The 24,417-nt window shown below is 32.6% G+C and overlaps 1 protein-coding gene across 1 annotated transcript in view; it reads left to right on the top strand.

The window, feature by feature from the left end:
* Positions 1–24,417, top strand: part of NKAIN3 (sodium/potassium transporting ATPase interacting 3) — an 810,186-nt gene that overhangs the window by 622,521 nt on the left and 163,248 nt on the right. The window contains exon 4 of the mRNA XM_051973659.1: positions 1,271–1,468. Within this exon, the coding sequence (XP_051829619.1) occupies positions 1,271–1,468 (198 nt within the window). The remainder of the gene's footprint in view (positions 1–1,270; positions 1,469–24,417) is intronic.

The raw sequence follows: 24,417 nt of genomic DNA, 5'->3' as shown, positions 1-24,417 counted from the left end.
TGAAACTCTGCTCAAAGAGCTATCAAACTGTGTGTGCCCTTTCATCTAACAATGTCTCTATAGGATCTGTATTCAAAAGAGATCATAAAAGAGGGAAAAGGACCCCATGTGCAAAAATTTTTGTAGCAGCCCTTTTTAGTAGTGGCAAGAAACTGGAAATTGAGTGGATGCCCATCAGTTGGAGAATGGCTAAATAAATGATTGTACATGCAATGTACAATATACAATGGAATATTATCATTCTATAAAAAATGATGAGTAGGCTGATTTCAGAAAAACCTGGAAAGACATACATGAGCTGATGCTAAGTGAAGTGAGCAAGACCAGCAGCATCACACAGTCACAGCAAGATTATGTGATAATCAATTGTGATAGACTTATAGCTCTTCTCAGAAATACAGGGATCCAAGACAATTACAATATATTTATGATGGAAAGTGTCATCTACATCCAGAGAGAGAACTATAGAGACTGAATATGGATCAAAGTATAATATTTTCACCTTTTTGTTGTTGTTTGCTTGGTTTTTTTCTTTTTCATTTTTTTCCCCACTTTGATCTGATTTTTCTTGTTCAGCATGATGAATATGGAAATATGTTTAGAAGAATTGAACATGTTTAACCTATATAGGATTACTTGCTATCCTGGGGTAGAAGAAAAGGGGGAAGAGAAAAAAAATGAAGACAAGGTTTTGCAAAAGTAAATGTTGAAAACTTTCTTTGTATGGATTTGGGAAAATAAAATACTATTTTAAAAAATCTAATTTCTTCTTCTGTAAAATATGGATAATAAAGTTAGTCCTTTCTTATTCATAGAATTTTTGAAAGAAACCTATTTTGTGTACCTTTAGCTGTTGCATTAGTTTGAGTTGTTATTTGCATATATAAGTTCTAGTATGCTTTTTGAGATCAATCTCAATACTTTAGATATACATTGGGTTTATATTCACTGTGTTTCACAATGTGGAAAACAAATTGTTGTTGTTTTAATAAAACAACTAGAGGATCTAGTCTCTGAATTCCTGACTTGCTGTGACCTTGGTAATTTATTACTTCTCTCTCAAACAATTAGTTTCAATGATGATAACTATAGCTTAAAAGCTTAACCATAGAATTTATAAGGTTTTTTAGTTAATATCTCATATACAAACTGATCATTTCACTTTCCCCCCTGCTGTTTTTAATTAAACACCAAAATTACATTTCTTCCTCTAAACTGGATTCAAGATAGTAATATAACAAGATCTTTCCCCTTTCCCTTCACTACACAGGATACCGACCTAATGACATTTAACATCTCAGTGCACCGGTCTTGGTGGAGAGAACATGGACCAGGTTGTGTACGGAGAGTGCTGCCACCTTCGGCTCATGGAATGATGGATGACTACACTTATGTCTCTGTGACAGGCTGTGTGATTGACTTTCAGTACCTGGAGGTCATCCATAGCGCCATCCAAATACTGCTTTCTGTAAGTTTTCCACAAAGAATGTGGTTGTTCTTTTTTGTAAAGGCATTCTGCTCTTCTCTCAGATGTAGATAACACTACAGCACAATATATGAGAACATCTTGTTTTTCATGTTTATGGAAAAAGACATAATTCAGATGTAGATATGCTTACTGATAGATTATATAATTTTCTTTGAACCTCTGTACATGCAAAGATTTTGTTTTAGGATCAGGTGCAATCAATTCTAATTACAGCCTAATATAATGGCATTCTTTTTTCCCCAGCTACATTAATTTATTTTTAATAAATAATAGTTTCTTTTATTTCAAAACACATGCAGAGATAGTTTTCAATATTCACCCTTGCAAAATGTTATATTACACATTTTTTTTCGTCTCTTCCCCAACCCCTTTCCCTAGACAATAAGTAATCTGATATATGCTAAACATGTACAATTCTTATATATATATTTCTACATTTATCATGGTGCATAAGAAAAATCAGATCAAAAAGGGGGAAAATGAGAAAAAAAAAAACAAAAAGCAAGTAAAAAACAAAAAAGGTGAAAAAATTATGTTGTGAACCACACTCAGTCCCAACAGTCCTCTCCATCCAGATGTCTCTCGCCATCACAAGTATCTTGGAATTGGCCTGAACCACCTCATTGTGGAAATGAGTCACATCCATCAGAGTTGATCTTCACATAATCTTGTTGTTACCATGTACAATGATTTCTTGGTTCTTCTCACTTCACTTAGCATCAGTTCATGTATGTGTCTCCAGGCCTCTCTGAAATCATCCTGCTGGTCATTTCTTATAGAACAATAATATTCCATAATAGTCATATACCACAATTTATTCAGTCATTCTCCAATTGATGGAAATCCATTTAGCTTCCAGTTCCTTGCCACCATAAAAAGGGCTGCCACAAACATTTTTGCACGTGTGGGTTCTTTCCCCTTTTTTATGATCTCTTTGGATATAGGCCCAGTAGAAAAACTGCTGAATCAAAGGATAGACACAGTTTAATAGCTCTTTGGACATAGTTCCAAATTGCTCTCCAGAATGGTTAGATCAGTTCACAATTCTACCAACAATTTATTAGTATCCCAGTTTTCCCACATCCCCGCCAACATTTATCATTATCTTTTCCTATCATCTTAGCCAATCTGAAAAGTGTGTAGTGGTTCCTCAGGGTTGTCTTAATTTGCATTTCTCTGATCAACAGTAATTTAGAGTCTTTTTTTATATGACTAGAAATGGTTTCAATTTCTTCATCTGAAAATTGTTTATATTCTTTGATCATTTATCAATTGGAGGGTGGCTTGTATTCTTATAAATTTATTCTACATATTTTAGAAATGAGGTCTTTATTAGAATTTTCCCCCAGTTTTCTGCTTCCCTTCTAATCTTGTCTGCATTGATTTTGTTTGCACAAAATATTTTTTAATTGTATATAATCAAAATAATCTATTTTGTATTTCACTATGTACTCTAGTTCTTTTTTGGTGATAAATTCCATTCTTCTCCACAGATCTGAGATTAAAACTATCTTTTGTTCTTCTAATTTGCTTATTGTATCACTCTTTTGTTTAAATCATGAATCCATAAAGAATTTGTGACCAAAGAAGAACTGGAGATAATTATTGATCACAAAATAGATAATATTGATTATATTAAATTTAAAAGTTTTTGTATAAACAAAAGTAATGCAGACAAGATGAGAAGGGAAGCAATAAACTGAGAAAACATTTTTACATTCAAAGGTTTGATAAAGGCCTCATTTCTAAAATGTATAGAAAATTGACTCAAATTTATAAGAATTCAATGGTCAAAGGATATGAACAATTTTCAGAAGAAACTGAAACTATTTCTAGTCATATGAAAAGATGCTCCAAATCATTATTCATCAGAGAAAGGCTAATTAAGACAATTCTGAGATACCACTACAGATTTCTCAGACTGTCTAAAATGACAAGAAAAGATAATGACAATTGTTGGAGACAATGTGAGAAAACTGGGATACTGATACATTGTTGGTGGACTGATATGAACTGATCCAATCATTCTGGAGAGCAATTTGGAAATATGCTCAAAGGGCTATCAAACTGTGTATACCCTTTGACCCAGCAGTGTTTCTACTGGGCTTATACCCCAAAGAGATCTTACAGGAGGGAAAGGAACCCACATGTGCAAAAATGTTAGTGGCTAGAAACTGGAAACCGAGTGAATGCCTATCAATTGGAGAATGGCTGAATAAATTATGGTATATGAACGTTATGTCATATTATCATTCTATAAGAAATGATCAACAGGATGATTTCAGAGAAGTCTGGAGAGACTTATAAGAAGATGCCAAGTGAAATGAGCAGGACCAGGAATTGTTATATACAGCAATAAGATTATACAATGATCAATTCTGATGAATGGGGCTCTCTTCAACAATGAAATGATTCACACTAGTTCCAATTGTTTAATAATGAAGACACAGAAAGAGGACTGTGGGAACTAAGTGTGGACCAAAACATAGCATTTTTAATCTTTTTGTTGTTGTTTACTTGCATTTTATTTTTCTTCTCATCTTTTTTTTCTGGTTTGACTTAATTTTTTTTTTGTGCAGCAAGATATTTGTATAAATATGTATACCTTAATCGGATTTAACATATATTTCTACCATGTTTAATATATATTGAACCACTTGTCATCTAGAGGAGGGGGTAGGGAAAAAGTGGGAAAAATTGGAACCTAAGGTTTTACAAGAACTAATGTTGAATTAGCATGGACAATTGTCCCTGCACATGTTTTGAAAAATAAAAAGCTTTCATAAAGAAAAGAAAAAAAATGAATGAATGAATGAATAAATTATAAACCCATTTCAACCTTACCTTGGTATAGGGTGTTAGGAGTTGGTCAATGCCTAGTTTCTACCACACTATTTTCCAATTTTCCCAGAAATTTTTGTGAAATAATGAGTTCTTATCCCAGAAACTGGGTTCTTTGGGTTTATCAAACATCAGATTACTATAGTCATTGACTATTGTGTCTTATGAACCTAAGCTATTCCACTGACCAATTACTCTATTTCTTAGTCAGTACTAAGTTTTTTGGTTTTGATGATCGCTGCTTTATAATATACTTTTAGATCTGGTACAGCCAGGCCACCTTCATTTGGTTTTTTTCATTAATTTCCTTGAAATTCTTGACCTTTTGTTCTTCCAGATGAATTTTGTTATTATTTTTTCTAACTCTGTAAAGTAGCTTTTTGGCACAGAATTGGCACAGCACTGAATAAATGGATTAATTGAGATAGAATTGTCATTTTATTATATTACATTATTTATAATGACATTCTTGATCCTCCAGAAGACACATATTATCCATTAGGACTTTCAGACTACTTTGCAAATGGATTCTTCACTTGTGTTACAGAGAAAGAAGAGAGCTGAAAAACTTTAGGCTTCTGAATTTAGAGGTGGAACTGATTTTCCTTGGCAGAAAATTGTTTGCTCAGTCTAATAAGCATCACATTGCAAAATTTACAGTACCATTTTTTAATCTTTCTAGAGTGTTTTTCTCTTTGTTTTTTTTTTTTTTTACAAGGCATCAATTAAGGCAGTACATAGAAAATTTTAGTTTGAGATGCTTTATTCACTGAAATAACAGAAATAGGTGTGTCACAAGGGAAAATGGGTAATGTATTGTGCTTTGGGAGGAATTTCTACCTGCTACTTTGTTCTCCTGAACTACTCCAGGTGAATATGGAGTTTCATATTTATCAACAAACGTTTATTCAAGAAATCCCACATGTTTAAAAATGAATTGCCAATGTGATCAAAAGAACAGTGACCCAGAGATTCTGAATACCTGTCCTGAAACTGTTCTGATCATGTTTTTCAGGAAAGTCAGTTCCTCTGAATACCTACAAAAATCTGTGGCTAGCAAAATAAAAAACAATTTTCAAATTCAAACAAAATCACATAATTATAAAAACATCTCCCAAGTCACTACTGCCACCATCCCTACTTCTATCCCCATTGATATTTTTTCAAGTTTAGCATTGCCTATTTGATATTTAGCCTAAATATTATTTCATTTCAATGTGTGTGTATATATATAGGAAAGACTGATCTAATATGACTTAACTGCTGATAATACTAAAATATAACACTAATCTATAAACCTGCATTTTTTTATCTGGTAACAACTTCAATTGAAATTGAATTATAGAAAATGAAGTTAAAATATAAGCAAAAAATAAAACCAATAATCAATGACCAAGATTCAGCCTTGTTCCAACTGTATTTATCACCAAAATGTTTTAAAGCATAAACACTACTCGACTAAGTTAGTTAAGAGTATCATTGAATTATTTTTAAAAAGGCATTTTTAAGAAGATTATTTTTAAAACTTTGGCTTTTTAAAGCTTTGTAAAAAATCAATCTCTATTTACTAGTATATAGACTTAAGAAAAATATCAACATATATGTTGTGACACAATAATTAAGTTTCTCACTAAATAATAAAGATAATCTAAATAAAGTTGTCTAAAACATGAAAATCTAATTATTTTCAGAAATTGGAGCATGAGCTCATTTCCAAGATATGGTAGAACTTGTCAAAAACAGTATCTCTTACTTAAGTAATCTAAGTATATAGAATAATTAAAGAAATTCCAAATAATCATTTAGTCATAAAGGAAAAAGAATTGTAAAACATGAATACACAAAAACAAATAATTTTTAAAAATTGTGTTTTGAGCTTGGCATTATAGTTTTGAGAAGGTCGTTATTTCCTTTAATGAGGTCATAAAATGCAGTGCATGAATACTTTAACTTGTGCCATATGTGAAGTTCTACTTTCAAAATGTCACCTATTAATTCAGTGTGAATCATGTGAATGAAGGAAAATAGCTAGTGGTTTCCAGTTTGCCATCAATAATACTTAGACATGCTAACAGCTCCAACAAAATGAAATTGCTTTATATTTTATCACCTATTTAATGCTACACAACTATATGTTTATTCATATGCAGGGTCCCCTCTGGACCATCCTTTCAAATCTCACTCAAGGCTTAAGTCCTCTGGGCTTATAACTATGTCAAGAATTCTGTGGGCATATGCTCCTAAATATACCTCATGACCCCCCACAGGTTCATTTCCCTTATGTAGTCAGAGTATATCGTTAGGCCAAAATAAAGGAAATCATTACTGAGATTGAATCAAAAGAACAGTAGCTATAATATACCATTCCTCTTTTCCCATCCCTCCCATTAAATTTCAATTGCATCCCTCCACAAACACACTTTTTTGGAAGCATGAGTTCACAGGAACAGTAATACACAGATATGGGGAACAAATGTGTCCACTTCTAGCATTACAGGGACCCAACATATTTTCCCCTTGGGTTTTCACAGTGTTCTTTGGATACAGAATATCTGATGGGCATGTTGTTTACCTCCAACTACACATTAAAAAACTCTACAAACTCAAGACTAACAATTGATCTTATTACCAATTAGAACCATAAATGGAATCTTGCCTACAGCAAGTACTACATGCTATACTTGGGACAGGCAATGTATATTATTAAGAAGACAAGTGGAGAAGCTAGATGGCATCTTGGATAGAGCATCGGCTCTGAAGTCAGGAGGACCCGAGTTCAAATCCAGTCTCAAACACTTAATGCTTACTATCTGTATGACTTCGGACAAGTCATTTAATACCAATTGCCTCTCTAACCCCACAAAAAAAAAGAAAAAAGAAAAAAAAGTTTGTCTACCTCCCCTAAAAGTTAGAAGTTTTTGAAACATTCTCAATATGTGGGGGGAGGGGAGGATGGAGGAGGGAGAATAATAAAGAGAAAACTCAAATGACAGAAAGAAAGAAATAAAAGAAAATGGAAACAAGTTGATTTAAAAAAAAATCCCTGGAAAAATTTCTAGCAGACAAAATCCTGAGAATAATATGCTGCCATTCAAACAACCCACAGAATAATAGAATTCAACTTCAAGTCTGAAAAAAAAAAGTGATCTATATGCTTCTCAAAATAAGAGCCAGAGGAACTAGCAGACAGAGTTTGTTTATTAAGGTATCTTAAGTAGAGAATTGAAATTTTAAAACTTTATTTAGAAAAGAAAATGGAAACCAATGGGAGCATAGATTCCAAGGGGATTTAATTGTGAGAGGATGCAAAGTAAGAGGAAAGTCTTTTCTATTTCTTTTAAAGTATATTAGACAAGAAAGAATGGGTGTAGAAATATTTGATTCTTATATTCACAAGGATGGGAATTATACTATACCTACTGTGAATGTCTATTACTTATTCAGTCTCTCTATTCATTGTCCTTTTCTTTAGTCCCCTGTAAATGGAGTGTATGGTGGTGTTGGAATGTATTACTTTGAAATTGGTGAATATATTTGTGTAGTGAAAGCATATTTTCCTTTAAAAAGTTGTTCAATTTATACAATAACTTTTAAGGGTGAAAACATTTATGAAGTAATTTGTAGTGGATTCTAATAGTTCTTTCTCGAATGACTCTTTGATATTAAATGCATTTTTCTAGGATTTAGCATAAATGGAATGTTCCCTTTTTTGGTATTTATAGTAAATCATCATGCCAGTTTATGGAATAATGAGAAGGTAACCAGCTGTTTTATAATGGAACAAAATTTATTGGCACAAAAAGTATTTCTACAGACTAACTCCAATTCAAAAGACTGGCAAGGTGAAAGTGTTTATTTGATAAGGAACTGGGATACTGAAAGAAAAATATGCCCTAAGGGAGAAATGCTAATAAAAGTGGGGGTGTTACTGCCTAAAATTCTTGACTTTAAAAAAAATTTTTCATCTTCTTTTAGCAAGTAGTTACGCTCATGTATAATTCTGATTGTGGTGTTTTGCCTTTGGGATATAAGTAGCTGCTTTATAATTTTACTGTAGAATGTATCTAGGGAGCCATTTTTTCCATTATTGTACTATTAATCATTCAATCAACAATCATTTATAAAGTCCCTGCCATGTATCAGGCAAATGTTAGGTGCCAAGATTAGAAAGACAAAAATGAGACATATGAGGGCATATAAAATTGTTGTTCTTCATTTTCAAAAAGGACCAATGACATCACAGAAATGGGATAAAGAGGAAGGGAAACAGTTGGAGAGAAGAGAAGGAGGGATCCTGGGAGGAGGGGGGGTAAATTAAATAATAGCAAGACAAAGTAGCAGATAGAAATAAAGCAGAGGAGATGGCAGGGATAGAAAATAAGAGATATTCACAGACATAGAATTTATTAGAAAAAGAAGCAGGGGTTAATATTCATTGATCTCAAAGTTAAAGCTAAAATAGATTTAATCAAAAAGGAAAATTAGGAAAATTATGCTATATGTCAGTCATATTAATCTATATTGTTTTAGAATTATTTAAAATAGAGAAAATTTTAAATTATTGAAAATATTTAGACAGTATAAGATTGGAATATTATTATGGCATATGAAATAATGAGTTGGTGGATTTAGAAAAATATGGAATGATTTGAACTTATGAAAGATGATGATCTCCATCTTGAGAGAAACAGAGGACAAACAAATATAATAAAGCCTTACATAGATGTATATATGTATATTTGTATATGATTATTGATATCTATGTATGTATATATACACATTATATATATGAATTTATATGAGCTTAATCATAGCCTTCTTGGGGGGTGAGGGAGAAAGAAGAAAGGATAAAAAATAATAATAAAAAGTGCACAGCAGAGAATAAAAGAAAACTTACAAGAAAGCAAAGATGGACAGTTCTGAACACAATGAATAGTAGTGATCACTTGCACATGAACTAGATTTAAATGAGTCAAAGTTGTCAGCTTCATTGTCTCTTCCTGAGCCCATCAATGTCTAGTAGCAGAACAAATGTCAAGATAACTGAGGATAGCCTGGATGTTGTGAATGACCTTAATCTTTGATATGTGATCAAGTTCTAATCACTATCCAGTACCTCATTCAGCTACTTTCAGGAAGGATATATAAAATATAAGAAAGATAAATACAAGGTACATTATAGTTTCAAAGCTAAAAGGAATCTTAGCAGTGATTCAGTCAGAACTCTTATTCTATGAAGAATCAACTCCATTTTATCACCAATGTGTGATAATTTAGTCCTAGCTTGAAAGTCTTTAGAGACAAAGAAATCCCTTGCTTCACCAGGATTCCTCATTTAATTTTTTTTTTTATTAGCTCTTCCTTGTTTTGAACCAGTAGTTCAATTGAACCCCATACTTTCCACCTATGTTATAAGTTCTTCTCACCAGGTCAAATAAATCTATTTCTTGCCAAAAGATTGTTCTTTTCTCAAAATGTTGTCCTTCAACCATTTGAAGACAGAAGCCATAGATAGTATCTCTTCAAGCAAACTAGAATCTTGGCCATAGTATACTTCATTATCCTCACCCTTAGCATGTCCTTGGTTGTATAGTTCTAGGAGTATTTGCATGACACACTTTTTAAAGTATGAGTTGCATTGCAAACACTTTCTTAAGTCTAGACAATCCATAAAACAATAAATCAAACCCTGATTTGCAGTGTTTGCAGAGTTCTGAGGTGTAAATTCTCATACTGAATGTTTAATAGGCTCCTGAGGAAGCTCATTGAGCTGGCTCCAAAATACAATCAGATTCCTTCCTTTGCTTCAGATATAAGGTTGAATTTCCTGGGTAGATGGTTCCTAGATGGTGACAATTCCCCAAGTGCTCTCCTAAACAAAACTCTACACTAATATCAAATTCTGAGTTCAACTCATCTACTCCTAGTTGTCTTGATGTGGGAGCAACAGTACATCCATTTATGCCCTCCCTTCTTCTGCTCATTTCTCTTAACCACCATTCCCAGAAATACCATTCTGTCCTAACCATCATACAATACTATTATAACTATTTACATGTACTAACACAGATGTTCAAGCAATATCATAACATAAGGAATAATGCAAGAGAGTGTCTGAGTGCAGCCTACATTCTAGCTCTCTGAAAGTCCTTGTAAGTATACCTGAATAATTAACATTATTTAGATACAGCAGTATGCAGCTCATCTTTCTGACTTGTTACTATAAGGACACAGATTTAAGGTTGCCCAAAGGAGTGAAGTACTTATATAAGGATCCTAATTGCTTCTTTAGGACACTTGTTAATGAGAGAAGCTATTTGCTATATCATATTGATTCATATGATAGTAAAAGGAATTCTACTGAAAGTCAGAAGAGCTAGTTTTAAATTCTGTTGCTTCCCCCTGGTACCTTTGTTATAGTGGGTGAGTTATTTAACCTAAAAGGACCTAATTTTTTAACATGTAAACTCAATATATAGAAATATGTGCACTAAAATCCTTTGTAGTTCTAAAGTGTATGCCTCTTTGTTCCAGAAGATAGCTTTTAGAACACTTAATTAATTAATTAATTAATATCAACAGCAAAGTGGGCAAGCTATCAACATCCGAGTGACCAGCTCCCAGCAAAAGAATCTTGAGACAATGTCCAACTGTCCCACTTGGGACAGTGGTGCAGAAAGAAAGTTTAACTTTAAAAGTCACAAAATACACAAAACATGAGCAAAATAAAAAATAAAAAACAACAATCCTGACCACAAATAACTACTAATATGATAGGGAAGATCAAAACACAAATTCAGACAAGAACAATGTCAACATTCTTACATGCTAATCCTTAAAGGGGAGGGTGAATGATCTCAAACCCAAAAATCCTTCTTGGATTGGCCAGAATCCTTGATAGGATTGGCTAAATGGAAAAGGAGGTATACAAGCTAACTGAAGAAAACAGTTTCTTAAAAATTAGAATTAGGCAAGTTGAAACTAATGACTAATGAGTTGTTATGATGTTATGAATGAGTCAAACAAAATCAAAAGAATGAAAAAATAGAAGAAAATGTAAAAGACCTCATTGGAAAAACAACTTGCCTAGAAAATAGATCCAGGAAAGATTTTTTAAGAATTATTTGACTATTTGAAAGCTCTGAATAACAACAACAACAAAAAAAAGCATTGACAACATTTTTCATCAAGGGAATTGATGGGGGGAGGGGAGAGAATGCAAAGGAAGATGGCCCAGCAATACCAGATCTAAAACTATATTATAAAGTGGCAATCATCAAAATGATTTGATACTGCCTAGGAAACAGAATGATGAATCCATGGAATAGGTTAGGTACACAAGACACAGCAATAAATTACTATAGCAATCTACTATTTGATAAACCCAAAGACTTCAACTTCAGGGATAAGAACTCACTATTTGTTAAGGAAAAAAAATATGCTGGTAAAGATAGAAAATAGCATTGCAGTAACTGGGGGCAAATCAATATCTCACACCATATACCAAGATAAGGTTAAAGTGGGTACGTGATTTGGATCTTAAGGGTAATAACAAACAAATTAGTTCATCTTTTCCAACAGATCTTCCTGATCTAATAGTTGTTAGTACCTTCCATTCTTAGATTAAATTATTAACCTTTTGTTCTTCCAGATAATTTTTTTTATTATTTATTGGCAGTTGGATTGCTAAGGCATTGAATAAGTAGATTAATTTAAGTAGAATTGTCATTTTTATTATTTTAGCTCAACCTACCCATGAGTATTTTATATTCTTCTAGTTAGATCTGACTTTATTTGTATGGAAAGTGTTTTTAAATGTTGTTCTTATCACTCCTGACTTTGTCTTGGCAGGTGGACTGCCAAATATTTTATATTATCTGCAGTTGTTTTAAATGGAATTTCTCTTTGTATCTCTTGATACTCAACTTTGTTGGTAACATATTGAAAAACTAATGCTTTATGTGGATCTGTTTTATATCTTGTAACTTTGCTAAAGTTGTTGTTTCTAGTAGTTTTTTAGTTGATTCTCTAACGTTCTCAAAATATTTGAGGGAAAACCAAAAAATAAAATATAAGTCAATCTTAAAAACATATTTCAGAAATACACAGCAACAATGAATACTCATATAATGACAGCATGTGGCAATGATTATAAGTAGTGCTAATGAAGAAAAAAAAAACCCACCTTTCTTGTTGAATCTCTTTTGTTATAGTAACACACAGCAGATCTAATCTTTGTTTTTTGTCAGTATTTCTCTTGTCATTCAATATATTTCAATAGCACCCTCTTCTGTTTCTCTTAATCCACACCACCTGATTTAATTTGGAAGTTTGTTGGCTTGAAAACTCAAACACTAGCAGTGTAAATGTTCTTAACATTGGTCAAGAAACCCAAATCTTGACATGTTAACCAACCATCATAAGTCTGGTCTTAAACCAACCATAAGGAGTATGATCTATTTTAAGCCACAGTGCCTACCAGGGTTCCTCAAACTTTTTAAATAGGGAGCTAGTTCACTGTCCCTCAGACTATTGGAGAGCCGCACTATAGTAAAAACAAAACCTTTGTTTTGTGGGCCTTTAAATAAAGAAACTTCGTAGTCCTGGGTGAGGGGGATAATTGTCCTCAGCTACCGCATCTGGCTGAGGCCATAGTTTGAGGACTCCTTCTAGGGCCCTAGATTATCCACTTCATGGGATTGTTGTAGTTATAAAATTAGATAATTCATGTGAAATAAAGATTACATTTTCTGTGATAACATTAGCTATACCTTTAATGCTTCATTTTACTATGGTTAAAATTAAAGTAGAACATATCTACACCTAAGGTTTTTTTGCTTTGTTTATAAAAAATAACTAATTTCCTTCACAATTGATAGAATAGCCACATGTACATTTTCCTCACTCCTGGATTATCAGCATTGTAATATTATCCTAGTTCATCATTAACAAAATAAATTTGAAGAGTTGGGACCATATCCAGACAATGTAGGTTAAGTCCTTGGTATAGTATATTAGCCAAATAATAATTTTTTTTCCTGGTCTTGTCTATAGAAAGACATTTGGCTCACATCAGGAACACTAGCTTGCTAGTGAACCAATTAAACTCTGATCTGATAAGTTCATATTATTTAGTGAAGTGTTTTCTAAAGGAAGAAAAAGAGTAAGGATGAAATATCAGTTTGATAGAGAAAAAAAGGAATTGAGTAATTTGTCATATATTTCTGTCAATTAATCTTCACTCAGATTACACAGAGCACTTTGTTTTATAATTCCCCAATTTGCTCATCAATTAATATTATGGAATAGAGTTATGAGGATTTCTATTATATTCCTTTACTAACCTATAGGCTTTTTGAAAACATGCATGGTGTCTTTTATAAATTTTGCCTTTGCCTCTATGCCTAACATAGTGCTCTGCACACAGCCTGGTTAATGCACACAGTAGGGACTTAATAAATGTTGATCATTAGTCTTTTTTATGCAAACCAAGTTCTAGGATCAGTGAATTACAAAATATATAATAATACAGTGAATTACATAATAATAATAATACATAATTACATAATGTTTCCCCAGTTGAATTTGCAACATCATCTGCTTGTGGCATTGTGGTTAAAAGTGCTGGGCTTGGAATCATGATGATTTGAATTCCAATCTGGCATTTTCTAGTGGTGTAATCCTGAGCAAGTCACAACTCTCAGTTTAGGAATAGCAGTAGTATCTATTTCACAGAGTTATGATGAGTATTAAAGGTACAGATCTTTGAAACCCTTAAAGCACTATATAAATGAAAGTTAGTAGTAGCAGTAATCAACATAGCTAAAGGTATCATAGAAACAGCCAGTTGGCATAGTGTATAAAGTGTAGAATTTGGTGTAAGAAACACTTGAGGTGAACCTGAGTGTGAATCATGCTACAGATACATGGGCAACTTCTTCAGGCCTCAGTTCCCTCATCTGTATAATGGGAATAAGAATGGTACTTACTGCACAGAATTGTTTTGAGGAGAAAATGAATTAACATATATTAAGGAACTTTGAAAATCTTAAATGAAAATCTCTAGTCATTATCATAAGTTCAGATGTTTATTATGTAGGATATTAGATCAATAGGAATTTAGAGGGGGGGTAACATAGACTAGTAGATAATATCAAGTTAAATAGAAACTTGAAAAGCCAATTTTTCAATCCTTTATAACTCTTACATCCTTCTTGTCAAGAAATTCTGACCTATTTCTAGTATGTAACAGGTCACATTTTCAATAGCTTCTTAGATTCCTGCAATGGAGAAAACTGAACAATATCTAGATCTGGATATCATATCTTTTCTCTGTCCTTGGAAATCCAGCTGTCTGCTGCATTTGTCATTGTGCTCTGCCCTTCATACCAGAAACATTCAATTGAAACAATTTAAAACTAAATAGAGCAAGGGTGAAATGCAACATTAGACTCAGTATATCCTGTGGATTCTTTATTCTCAAAAGGCTTCTCGGATATCTGTTCCATCTGGTTGGAGTAAGTTATACAAAGACAGAAGCAGATAACATTATTGCTAATTTAATAGCACGGCTTTATATGGTACAAGGATGTCAAATCAAAAGGTAAATGAATTTTAAGCTCTGGAAATAAGTCCCAGTTGTTATCACAAACAACTTAAAATATATAGTTAAACTTTCTTTTATTAAACTTTTTTTCTTGGTTTAACACTTGGAACTGAAAATAAAAGCTTTAATTTCCTAAAAAAAACTTTGTTTATATAATAAAGCGTATGTGGTTCTATTTAATAGTTGTCATATCCCCAATTTTGTAGTTTTATTTTGGTTCTGGGATCTTTAATTTCATTTATGTAGGGAGTTGTGATTAAAGAAACCCCTTCTATTTAACCAGATCTACAAAGGTTCTCCCATTTATAGTCTTAGAGAATTGCCTAAGACATTACAAAGTTAATTGATTTACCCACAGTTACACTGCCAGCATGCATCAGAAACAATTCTTGAACCCAGGGCTTCCAAAATCCAAGGCTAATTTTCCATTCACTATACTTTGTTGCCTCTCATATTTATGTCAGCCTGAAAATGTTTGAAAGGCTTTTTTTATTATTTAAAACTTAAATATAAAATAGGTTAAGAAAAAAAGCATTGCCATGTGCACAGCAGAACATAAAAGAGGATATAAAATATAAAGCAACAAATTGCCATTTCAAGAAAGTGTATATAATAAATATTATACATCACGTTCAGGACTGTCCATCTTTACTTTGCTTCCTTGTAGGTTTTCTTTTGTTCTTTGCTATGTACTTTTTACTTTATTTCTTTTTTTCTTCTTCCTCTTCCCTCTCCCAAGAAGGCTAGAATTAAGCATAGACACACACACACACACACACACACACACACACACACACACACCATAGGCATACATATATACATAGATATCTAAAATAATACACATATATACTTATATGCATTCATAAACATCTATGTAAAGTTGTGCTATTTTTGTCCTCTATTTCTTTGAAGGTGGGCAATATCTTCCTTCATAAGTCCAAGTCTTTCCATAATTTTCTAATTCCACCAACTCAACATTTTCTACACCCCAGCAATATTTCAATAGTAGACTGGCTAGTTATTTTAATTTAAAATAATGTTCATTAATTTATGGCTGACATTTAGTGTGGTTTCCCTATTTTCTCTTTTGTTTTAATCTATTTTATCTTTAACTTTGTCTGAGATCATAATTACCATCCCTGCTATTTTTAATATAATAAATTCTACTCCTGATCTTTATTTTGTTTGTATATAACTCATTTTTCCTATCCCTCCTGACTTCTCTACTTTATTTCTACTTTACTTCACTACTTTGGCTTTCTATTACTTAACCCACACTCTCAAGGATTCCTTCGTTATCCTCTCCCCCAAACCTTTTTCCTTGCCCTCTTGGTTTTCATCTGAATTTAAAAGACACTTAAAACTTTCCAAATACACATGTTGTGGTATTCCATTCCCATTGATCTATACATTCTTTGAAGCCCCCCCTTATTTTGTCTAACCCTCTTATTTCTTTATAAATTTACAAAACTTTTGTTCCCTTCTAAATGCATATGTTCTCTCTTTAATCTAAATTTAATATCGAGTACAATTCTGTCTAAAAATATCTCCCTTATCTTCTCCCCACTCTTTCCCCTTATTCTTATTTCTTTCTGAATTTAGAAGACTTTTATAAATATAGGTGTGCATGTAGGTTTATATATGTGTATGTATTGCTCCCTCTTTAACTACTTTCCTAAAGAAAGTAGGATTCCAAATCCACTAGCCTCCCTCCCCCATCTAATTCTTTTGTGTTAATTCTTCCTTCCATGCCTCATTTGTATAATTACTCTTTTTGTACATGGTTTTGCTTTTTAGAGTTTTAGAATCACATACTACTCAACTCTACCCCAGTTTTTCTTTTAAACTACCCAATTACAAATGACCATCTTAGAGTTTATATATCCTTATAAAATAATAGTTTGACCTTTTTGAATCCCTTATCATTAGTCTTTGATGTTTATCTTATATTTCTTTTGGATCTGTCATCTGTCATATTTGTCATATGTCATATTTTCTATTAAATTCAGGTCTTTTGCAACAAAATCCTTAGTCTGGCAATTCATGGAATATATATTTTTTCCTCTATTCAGGATTATGTTTAACTTTGCTAGGTATGATCTCTTTTTATGGTTGATGTTTTCATAATTTTGTTTTTTCTTGGATTGTCCTTTTTTAAAAAATTTCCTCAATTTATCTCATTTGATTTTTCAAAGTCTTTTGTTTTAAAGATCTTCTACAAATTCTTTTTTTGGTAGATTTCCGTTTGACATTTCTCTTTGGAGTGGGAGAGGCTTTTTTTTTTCCTCCAGCATCTTGTCTGAAGATGAACCCCAGTCTTCTCTATTCCCATAATAACTTTCTAAGATTGGGTTCTTTTCATCTCCAGTTATTGGAGGCAGGGGTGGCATCTCTGGCTTCAGATTCTCCTTTAGATCTGCCCTCTGGGCTGGAACTGAAACCAAGAACTCTCCCTCCTGTAAATGTTACTCCCCCACTACTTCTGCACTAGTTTCTTTCTGCCCAGGAACACATCTCAGCAGCACAGCTGGGCCTGATGTCCCTTGTCAACAGAGGTACTCTCAAACTTCCTGGCTCAGATACTAGACTAGACACAGTTTAGGAGATAAAAAATTTCTCTGACTAGGGCTGGGGCTACCTCCATCCTGATATCTCTCTTCAAATCTCCCTTTGTCCCAAGAGAACTAGTGTTCTACCCCAACTCTTATTTATTTTTACTGCTCTACATTTGCACTGAATTCACTATTTTGTTTTATTTGTGGTAAAGATCTGGAGAGCTTGGAATTTTTTGATATACTTTGCCATCTTTCCCAAATCTTCTCTGAAAGTTAAAAAAAACAAAAACAAAAACAAAAAACAGTAATGTGATTGTAATAGTCATTGAGGCACTAAATCTTTAATATTAGCCTTGACCAAAACTCTCAACCACTATTTTTCCAACCAAAAAAAAAAAAAAAAAAGAATAAGAAGATTTTACCATTTTAAACCTAGTCAAATAAGTTAAGCTACTGTTCATAATTTTTGTCTCCTTTCTATATTGTCAGGGATTGGCTGACTGATAAATTACAGCAAAGCAATCCTTCTCCCTCAATAAGAACTTTATAAATTAAATAAATAACTATATGTAAGATGCAGTTTTTCTCTTCCTCCTTATCTTAGCTATCTCAGGTACTAGTTATTTTGAGGTTCAGCATCTTTCCAAATCATAATTCATAAACAATCTCTAATATGATTACCTTTACAAGTCTTACAAAGGACATACTTAGTTCATCTACAAAACTCTCACCCTAGTGACCCACAGCCCTTATTGCCTCATATGGCCCACTATATTTTTTTGTCTGCTGGCTTGTGACAAGTGCATGGCTTCTTCTCCCCAAATCCATTCCAGATTTATAGGTTTTTTTTTTAGATTAGTAAATCAATAAATAAACATTTATTTAAAAAAATCACTATGTGCCAAGCACTGTGCTAAATTCTAGGAATATAAAAAGAGGCAAAAGATACCCCCTGTCCTCAAGGAGCTTATAATCTAGGGAGAGATAAGATTTAGATAAATACATACAAAGCAAGTTATATACAAGATGAATATGAAATATGTAACAGAGGGAAGGCACTAGAATTAAGAGGTATTGAGGAAGGATTACAGTAAAAGATCAGATTTTAATTGGGACTTAAAAGAAGCTTAGGAAGTCAGTAGTCAGAATGGAGCTATTAAATATTGCTTGCAAATGATTGCTTATTCCTACTTATATGCTCGTCAGAAATGCTCTTGATCTGTGTATAGATGACTCTCAAAAAAGATTTTGTACAAATGGGAAAGTAAGTATATAAGCCAGTTATTGCAGTTCTTAGCTTCCTTAGTATTAATGAAGTCCTGAAATATTTCTACCTTAATAACATCTTCATAAGCTTTTTTTAAAAGTTCATCAATAGTATTGCCTCTAACACCGTTTTTCTTTACATAAACTTGATCCAATCTGGTTTCTTTTCCCATCTTTATTTCTTTAATATCATTTTTACTTCCTTAATGAGTGCACCAGGGACTGATATTAGGGTCCAAATGTGGTGATTCCACAACTCTTGATGGATAACATAGTTTTTTTAAAAAATATTTTTAAATCTTCTTCATTTTTCTTTCATTTAGTCCTTTCCTTTTTAGCTTTGAATGCCTTTGGAATGACTTCAGTTATTTGAATATCTTACTAGGTTTTATTTAAATATTTTCTTTTCATTGCATCTATCTACTTTTTGAAGTGATATTGTTCATAATTGTCTATTATGCTTCTTTGTAAGATTTTCAGATGAATTTATGTACTATCCCTGAATTGCTTTTGTCTACCATCTGTCTCTATTTGGCAAGCTAGTTGGGTGCTTATTGACGGAAGTACTTTCTGGGTTCATTTTGTCTCTTTGTTATGACAATTAATTTATACCCTTAAATTTCTAGATGAAATTATTGTCAGTATTGATTTCATTTCTGTTGCTTATTATTTATATGAATCTTAAAGAACATTTTTACCATGAACTATGAACACTCTTCTGCAATTGGACATGTACTTAGTTCTACCTGCATAGAGATTAGGGAGAGAGGTTGCACATGTGACCATGTACCCAAAGAAAGGGTGACTCATGTTGATAATACATATAACTAAACACATTTATAGATCAGCTTACATAGCAAATATCCCACAGATCCTCACCAGTCATTGCATTATAGCTGCTACCCTCTTGATAGCTTTTCTGATTCCTACCAAGAATCATATTTAAATTCCAACCTTCAACTATATACAAAATCAAGCTGAACTAATACTCTATTCAACATCCAGCATAATAGTGATTAGTAAACCTCCCCACTATAGGGAAGACTTAAGCTCTCTCAAGCAACTGTTATGATACTTTCTTACTCTCAGCCAGGTAATACTAGAAGATAACAGTATTCAAGCTAAGATTAAGTATATCTAATAATGCTTTATAGAATTTATCTTTTCACTTCGTTGTTTTGTTTTGTTTTTATTCATCTCTTCTTTACAGTTTCTTTCTAGTCTTTCAATAAGACTGTCAGCAAACTTATAATCAGATTCACTTAACTATGATGTTATAAAACATATCACAATAGCTTTTTCTGAGCTATATATACCATCATTGAGAATTATTTGCTCACCCATTTGCTATATTATCTTTTTAGAATAGAATTCAAAGCAAAAAGCTCAGAAAACAGTAAGTATCTTAAGTTGATTCTGAGCAATCAATTGGCCTAGCCAATAGCAAAGTAGTTTTTCAGTACCTGTTTTTTTTTTTTTCACTTCCTGCTTTTCCTTTTTCTTTTTTTTTTTTTTCTCTTATGGGAGAAGAAAAGGTACACTTCTGAGAAGCATGATTATTTTTAAGCTTTAGATAGTGCTATAGGTCAATAGCTGAAACTGCAATATTTCTTCAGCCCATCAGGAATTAGCAAAGGCTTCCGGTTATCTGACTTGTCTTGCTATTGGTTAACTTAAAACAGCTTCAACAAATAACTTTTCAAACCTACCCCCTCAATTTTCCCCTTACATAATGTTCTTCAATCTTCAGTTTCAACTTCTTCCATATTTTCTACTTCCTAAATCTTTCACTGGCTTAAATCAAAATATCTTAGCCCCAAGTGACTCAATTCTAATAAAGGTAATTCTTTCCCAACTTTCCCCAAAGAAATCAATGGTGGTTTTTAAATCATACATTGATTTCCAAATATATTTTTGATTTCTCATATCTTTTGGTTTTATCTTCTTTATTCACAAAATAGTTAAATGCAAATGGACTAAGGGATCTTAATGTCCCGCAGCTGTTAAGTAAGTCTTCAATGACTCAACATTCCATTTAGTACACTTGAACTGTTTATTTGTACTCTTTTATTTTTAAACACTTAACAAATAAAAGCTCTTATTGTCTGCTCTATTAAGCCATCAAACTGTTCAATACAAATTAGGGTTCATACTACATTGTTCACAAGTTGAATGTTTATACTTATATTATCATGAATTTTCTATCTAAAATTTATCATTTCTATGGGAAAAAATAAAATATTCAAGTCCAATTCCAAACTCTCTCCAGAGATCCATTTCTAGCTGCCTAACAGTCCTATCTGTATCTTAAAATTGATGTGTTCAGCATACGTAAGTCCATCTTTCTTCCCAATTTGTTCTCTGGGAAGTCATTGTACTCTATCTTTTAGCAACTTAATTCATGAAAAAACAATGTGTGTGTATAAATGAATCTGTGGTCTCATTGATACTTGTGTTCTGACAATACAAATCACAGTTTAATTATATTCTTTCATTGTGTGGGTGGCAACTTAATGCAAATTCTTAGTCAATTTTTGAGATTATTTTTTCTATTCTTACAATAAAACTTACTGCCTTTCTACTCAGAAGATTATTTTTGTTTTGTTATTTGAACACTTCCTTCCAATACCCCTAGATGCAAACATCTTATTGGATTTTGGGACTATCCACTTAGTCATTCTCACCTGTGACTTGACTTTATTAGTACCAGTCTTTATTTTAATTTTTTTTCTTATCTGTATGTAATGTAAATTTCCAAAATGTAATGTATTTCCAATTATATGTACAAATTAGTTTTCAACATTCATCTTTATAAGCTTTTAAGTTTCAAATTTTTCTTCTTTCTTTGCTTCCCTCCCCCTTAACCAATACAACAATCTTATATAGGTTACAATAATGTTAAACATATTCTCACATTAGATATGTTGTAAATGAAAACTCAAAACAAAAGGGGAAAACTATGGGAAATCAAAATTAAAATTGAAAACAATATGTTTTGATCTGCATTCAGACTCCATAGCTTTTTCACTGGATATGGTCAGTATGTTACATCATAGTTTCCTTGGAATTGTCTTGGATTACTTCATTGCTGAGAAGAGGTAAGTCTATCATAGCTGATCATCATACAATGTTGCTTTTCTTATATACAGTGTCCTCCTGGTTCTTCTCATTTCACTTAGCAACAGTTTATGTAAGTCTCTCCAAGTTTTTATGAAATTTACCTGCTCATAATTTTTTGTAGTAGTCCATTACATTCATACACAACAATTTGTTCACCCATTCTCCAACTGATTGGCATCCCCTCAATTTCCAATTCTTTGCCACCACAAAAAGAGCTGCTATAATTTTTTTTTTTGTATTTTTAGATCCTTTTCCCTTTTGCATGATCTCTTTGAGATACATACTTTGTAGTTTTATGTTTTTTTTTTTTTCAATAGTGAGACTTAGTCATCTAAACTCTGGATACCTATTATCAGACTCAGAGGAAAACTTCATGATATAGGCAAAACGTATACTGTTCTTTTTAAATTATTGCCACCCTGCTGTTTTTGAGAAATATGGTAAATGTTGATTACTGAGTTCAGAAGTGAAATGTGACTTTTTATAGATCCAAATGTTATTTCATCAGAAAAAAAAATGAAATGAAATTGGAAAACATATTCTGAGCAACAGGAATTGATATGAAAAATCAAATAAATATATTAATAATTAATCAAGATAAATACTGCAAGTGTAAGGTTACAGGAACATTGAAAGCAAGAAAACTAATATTATTTTATAAATATTTAGAATGATTTAATGATATTCAGATGTTATCAGGCTTTTTGTCTTTAGTCCTAGTAGAAGTAATTCTAATTTTGACTAAGATGATTTTTCATAAATGACTGTAATACATTCAAAATTCTTTCATTACTTCTCATGAAAACCCAAGCACCTTTCTGTACATTTTAGAAAAGGGATATTCTTTTACCATACTCCTTTCAGTCCATCATTCACTACATTTCAAAATGGCAGATGGCAGGTTCACTCATTTTTCCAACAAAATTTTACTGAGATTCTTCTAGGGTCAAGAAAATATGTTCCAACTCTGGGAAGAAGATAAACATAAATAAATTCTTTCTTTTGAAGGGGCTAAAATTGCATTGGTTTTGAGGAGTTTTGTTTGTTGATGTTTAGGGAATTTCAACCAAAATTACTAATTTTTTTGATTATTTCAACCTCCAAATCTTTTTTTATGTGAACTTCCACCAAACATTGAATGCTTATGCATATTAAGGTCAGAACTTTATATTTATCCCCATTAAATTTTGCCTTGTTGTTTTCAACATAGGCTATAAAGACCACTGTGAAACTTGTAACATTAATTCTCCCTCCCAGCTTAGAATGCCTAATTGTTTTTATTGCATTATCTGATCCTTGAAGCCCAGCAGGCTTTTCTCCTTAAGGTGCAAAGGATAATCCTCATGACACATTTGACCCACTATCAAAAGAGAATCTCCATCACTTGGATATTCTCTTCTTCCTTAGTGCCTATGACATTGGTCTCATGTAGTTCTCCTATTCATCTGATTATTCAGCCATTTTTCTCTCTAATTGTCAGCCATTTTTGCCCTCTTAGCACTGATTTTCCTTCAAAGTTCTGTCTTGGACCCTCTTCTATTTTATCATTACATTTTTCTCATTTGAACATTCCATCAAGCTATCGTGAGTTCACATGTAATCTCTACATAGATTATTCTCAATTCTTTAGCTAGTTGCAGAATATCAATCACAAATTTCAACTTCTTGCCAAGTATCTCTTCCAAAATGCCCCATATAGGTCTTCAACTTATTTATACAGAGTATGCAAATGTAGCTTAACTTTGAGGAGTAGCCAGTAGCCCAGTATGAGTGCAGTTCAACTCATTTACACAGTCAAATAGTATGCAAATGTAATTTGGCTTTGAGGAGTAGCCAGTAGCCCAGTTTGATTGCTGTATGTATGATGTGGAGCGTTATCTAAGAAAGCAAGAAAGTTATTCATTAATCAGTGTGCTTTTTGAAAAATATAATTCAACTGACCAGAAATTCACAAATACTATTAACAGCTGCTGGGTCTGAAGGGGGAGGGGAACTGTTCCCTTTAAGATTATCACTCTGAGATTGTGTCCCATTTTTTGATCTCAGAGATCAGGATCTCCCAGGCTCCAAGGAGTCAAGACAGAGCCTAAACCTTTCAGGATAAGAGAAGCAATACTATTCAGGGGCAAATCAACTCCTATAGAAATTTTAAATTCTCATTCAATTGAGGAATCCTGATCTGATCAGCTCCGGCTGTCCCACCAAGAATCCTGGTGTGATCAGCTCAGGCTATCCCAGCCCCCAATCAAGATACCCAATATATCTTCCCTCATTTCTCTCAAATACCCAATAAAGCTTCCCTCAACTAAGGTCTTTGCAGATGGTCCATGCACTTTGCTAGGACCCTGCCCACTGAGCATTCTCAGCGCCAAAACTCCATTTCCAAATCAAACTCTGCCATTGTAGAAGTCAGTCCTTTGTAAACTGATTTCTATCCAACAATAAACTTTCATTTTGTAACTAATAATTCGGGAATGAGTGAATTCTTTCACTCTAAACCTGAGGCCGATTTAAAGGGGATTCTTAACAACTCTCTTATT

The sequence above is a fragment of the Antechinus flavipes genome, chromosome 1 (genome assembly GCF_016432865.1).
Source record: "Antechinus flavipes isolate AdamAnt ecotype Samford, QLD, Australia chromosome 1, AdamAnt_v2, whole genome shotgun sequence".
Classification (NCBI taxonomy): Eukaryota; Metazoa; Chordata; class Mammalia; order Dasyuromorphia; family Dasyuridae; genus Antechinus; species Antechinus flavipes.
Note: the sequence above shows the minus strand (reverse complement) of the source record. Positions and strands in the feature narration are given on the sequence as shown.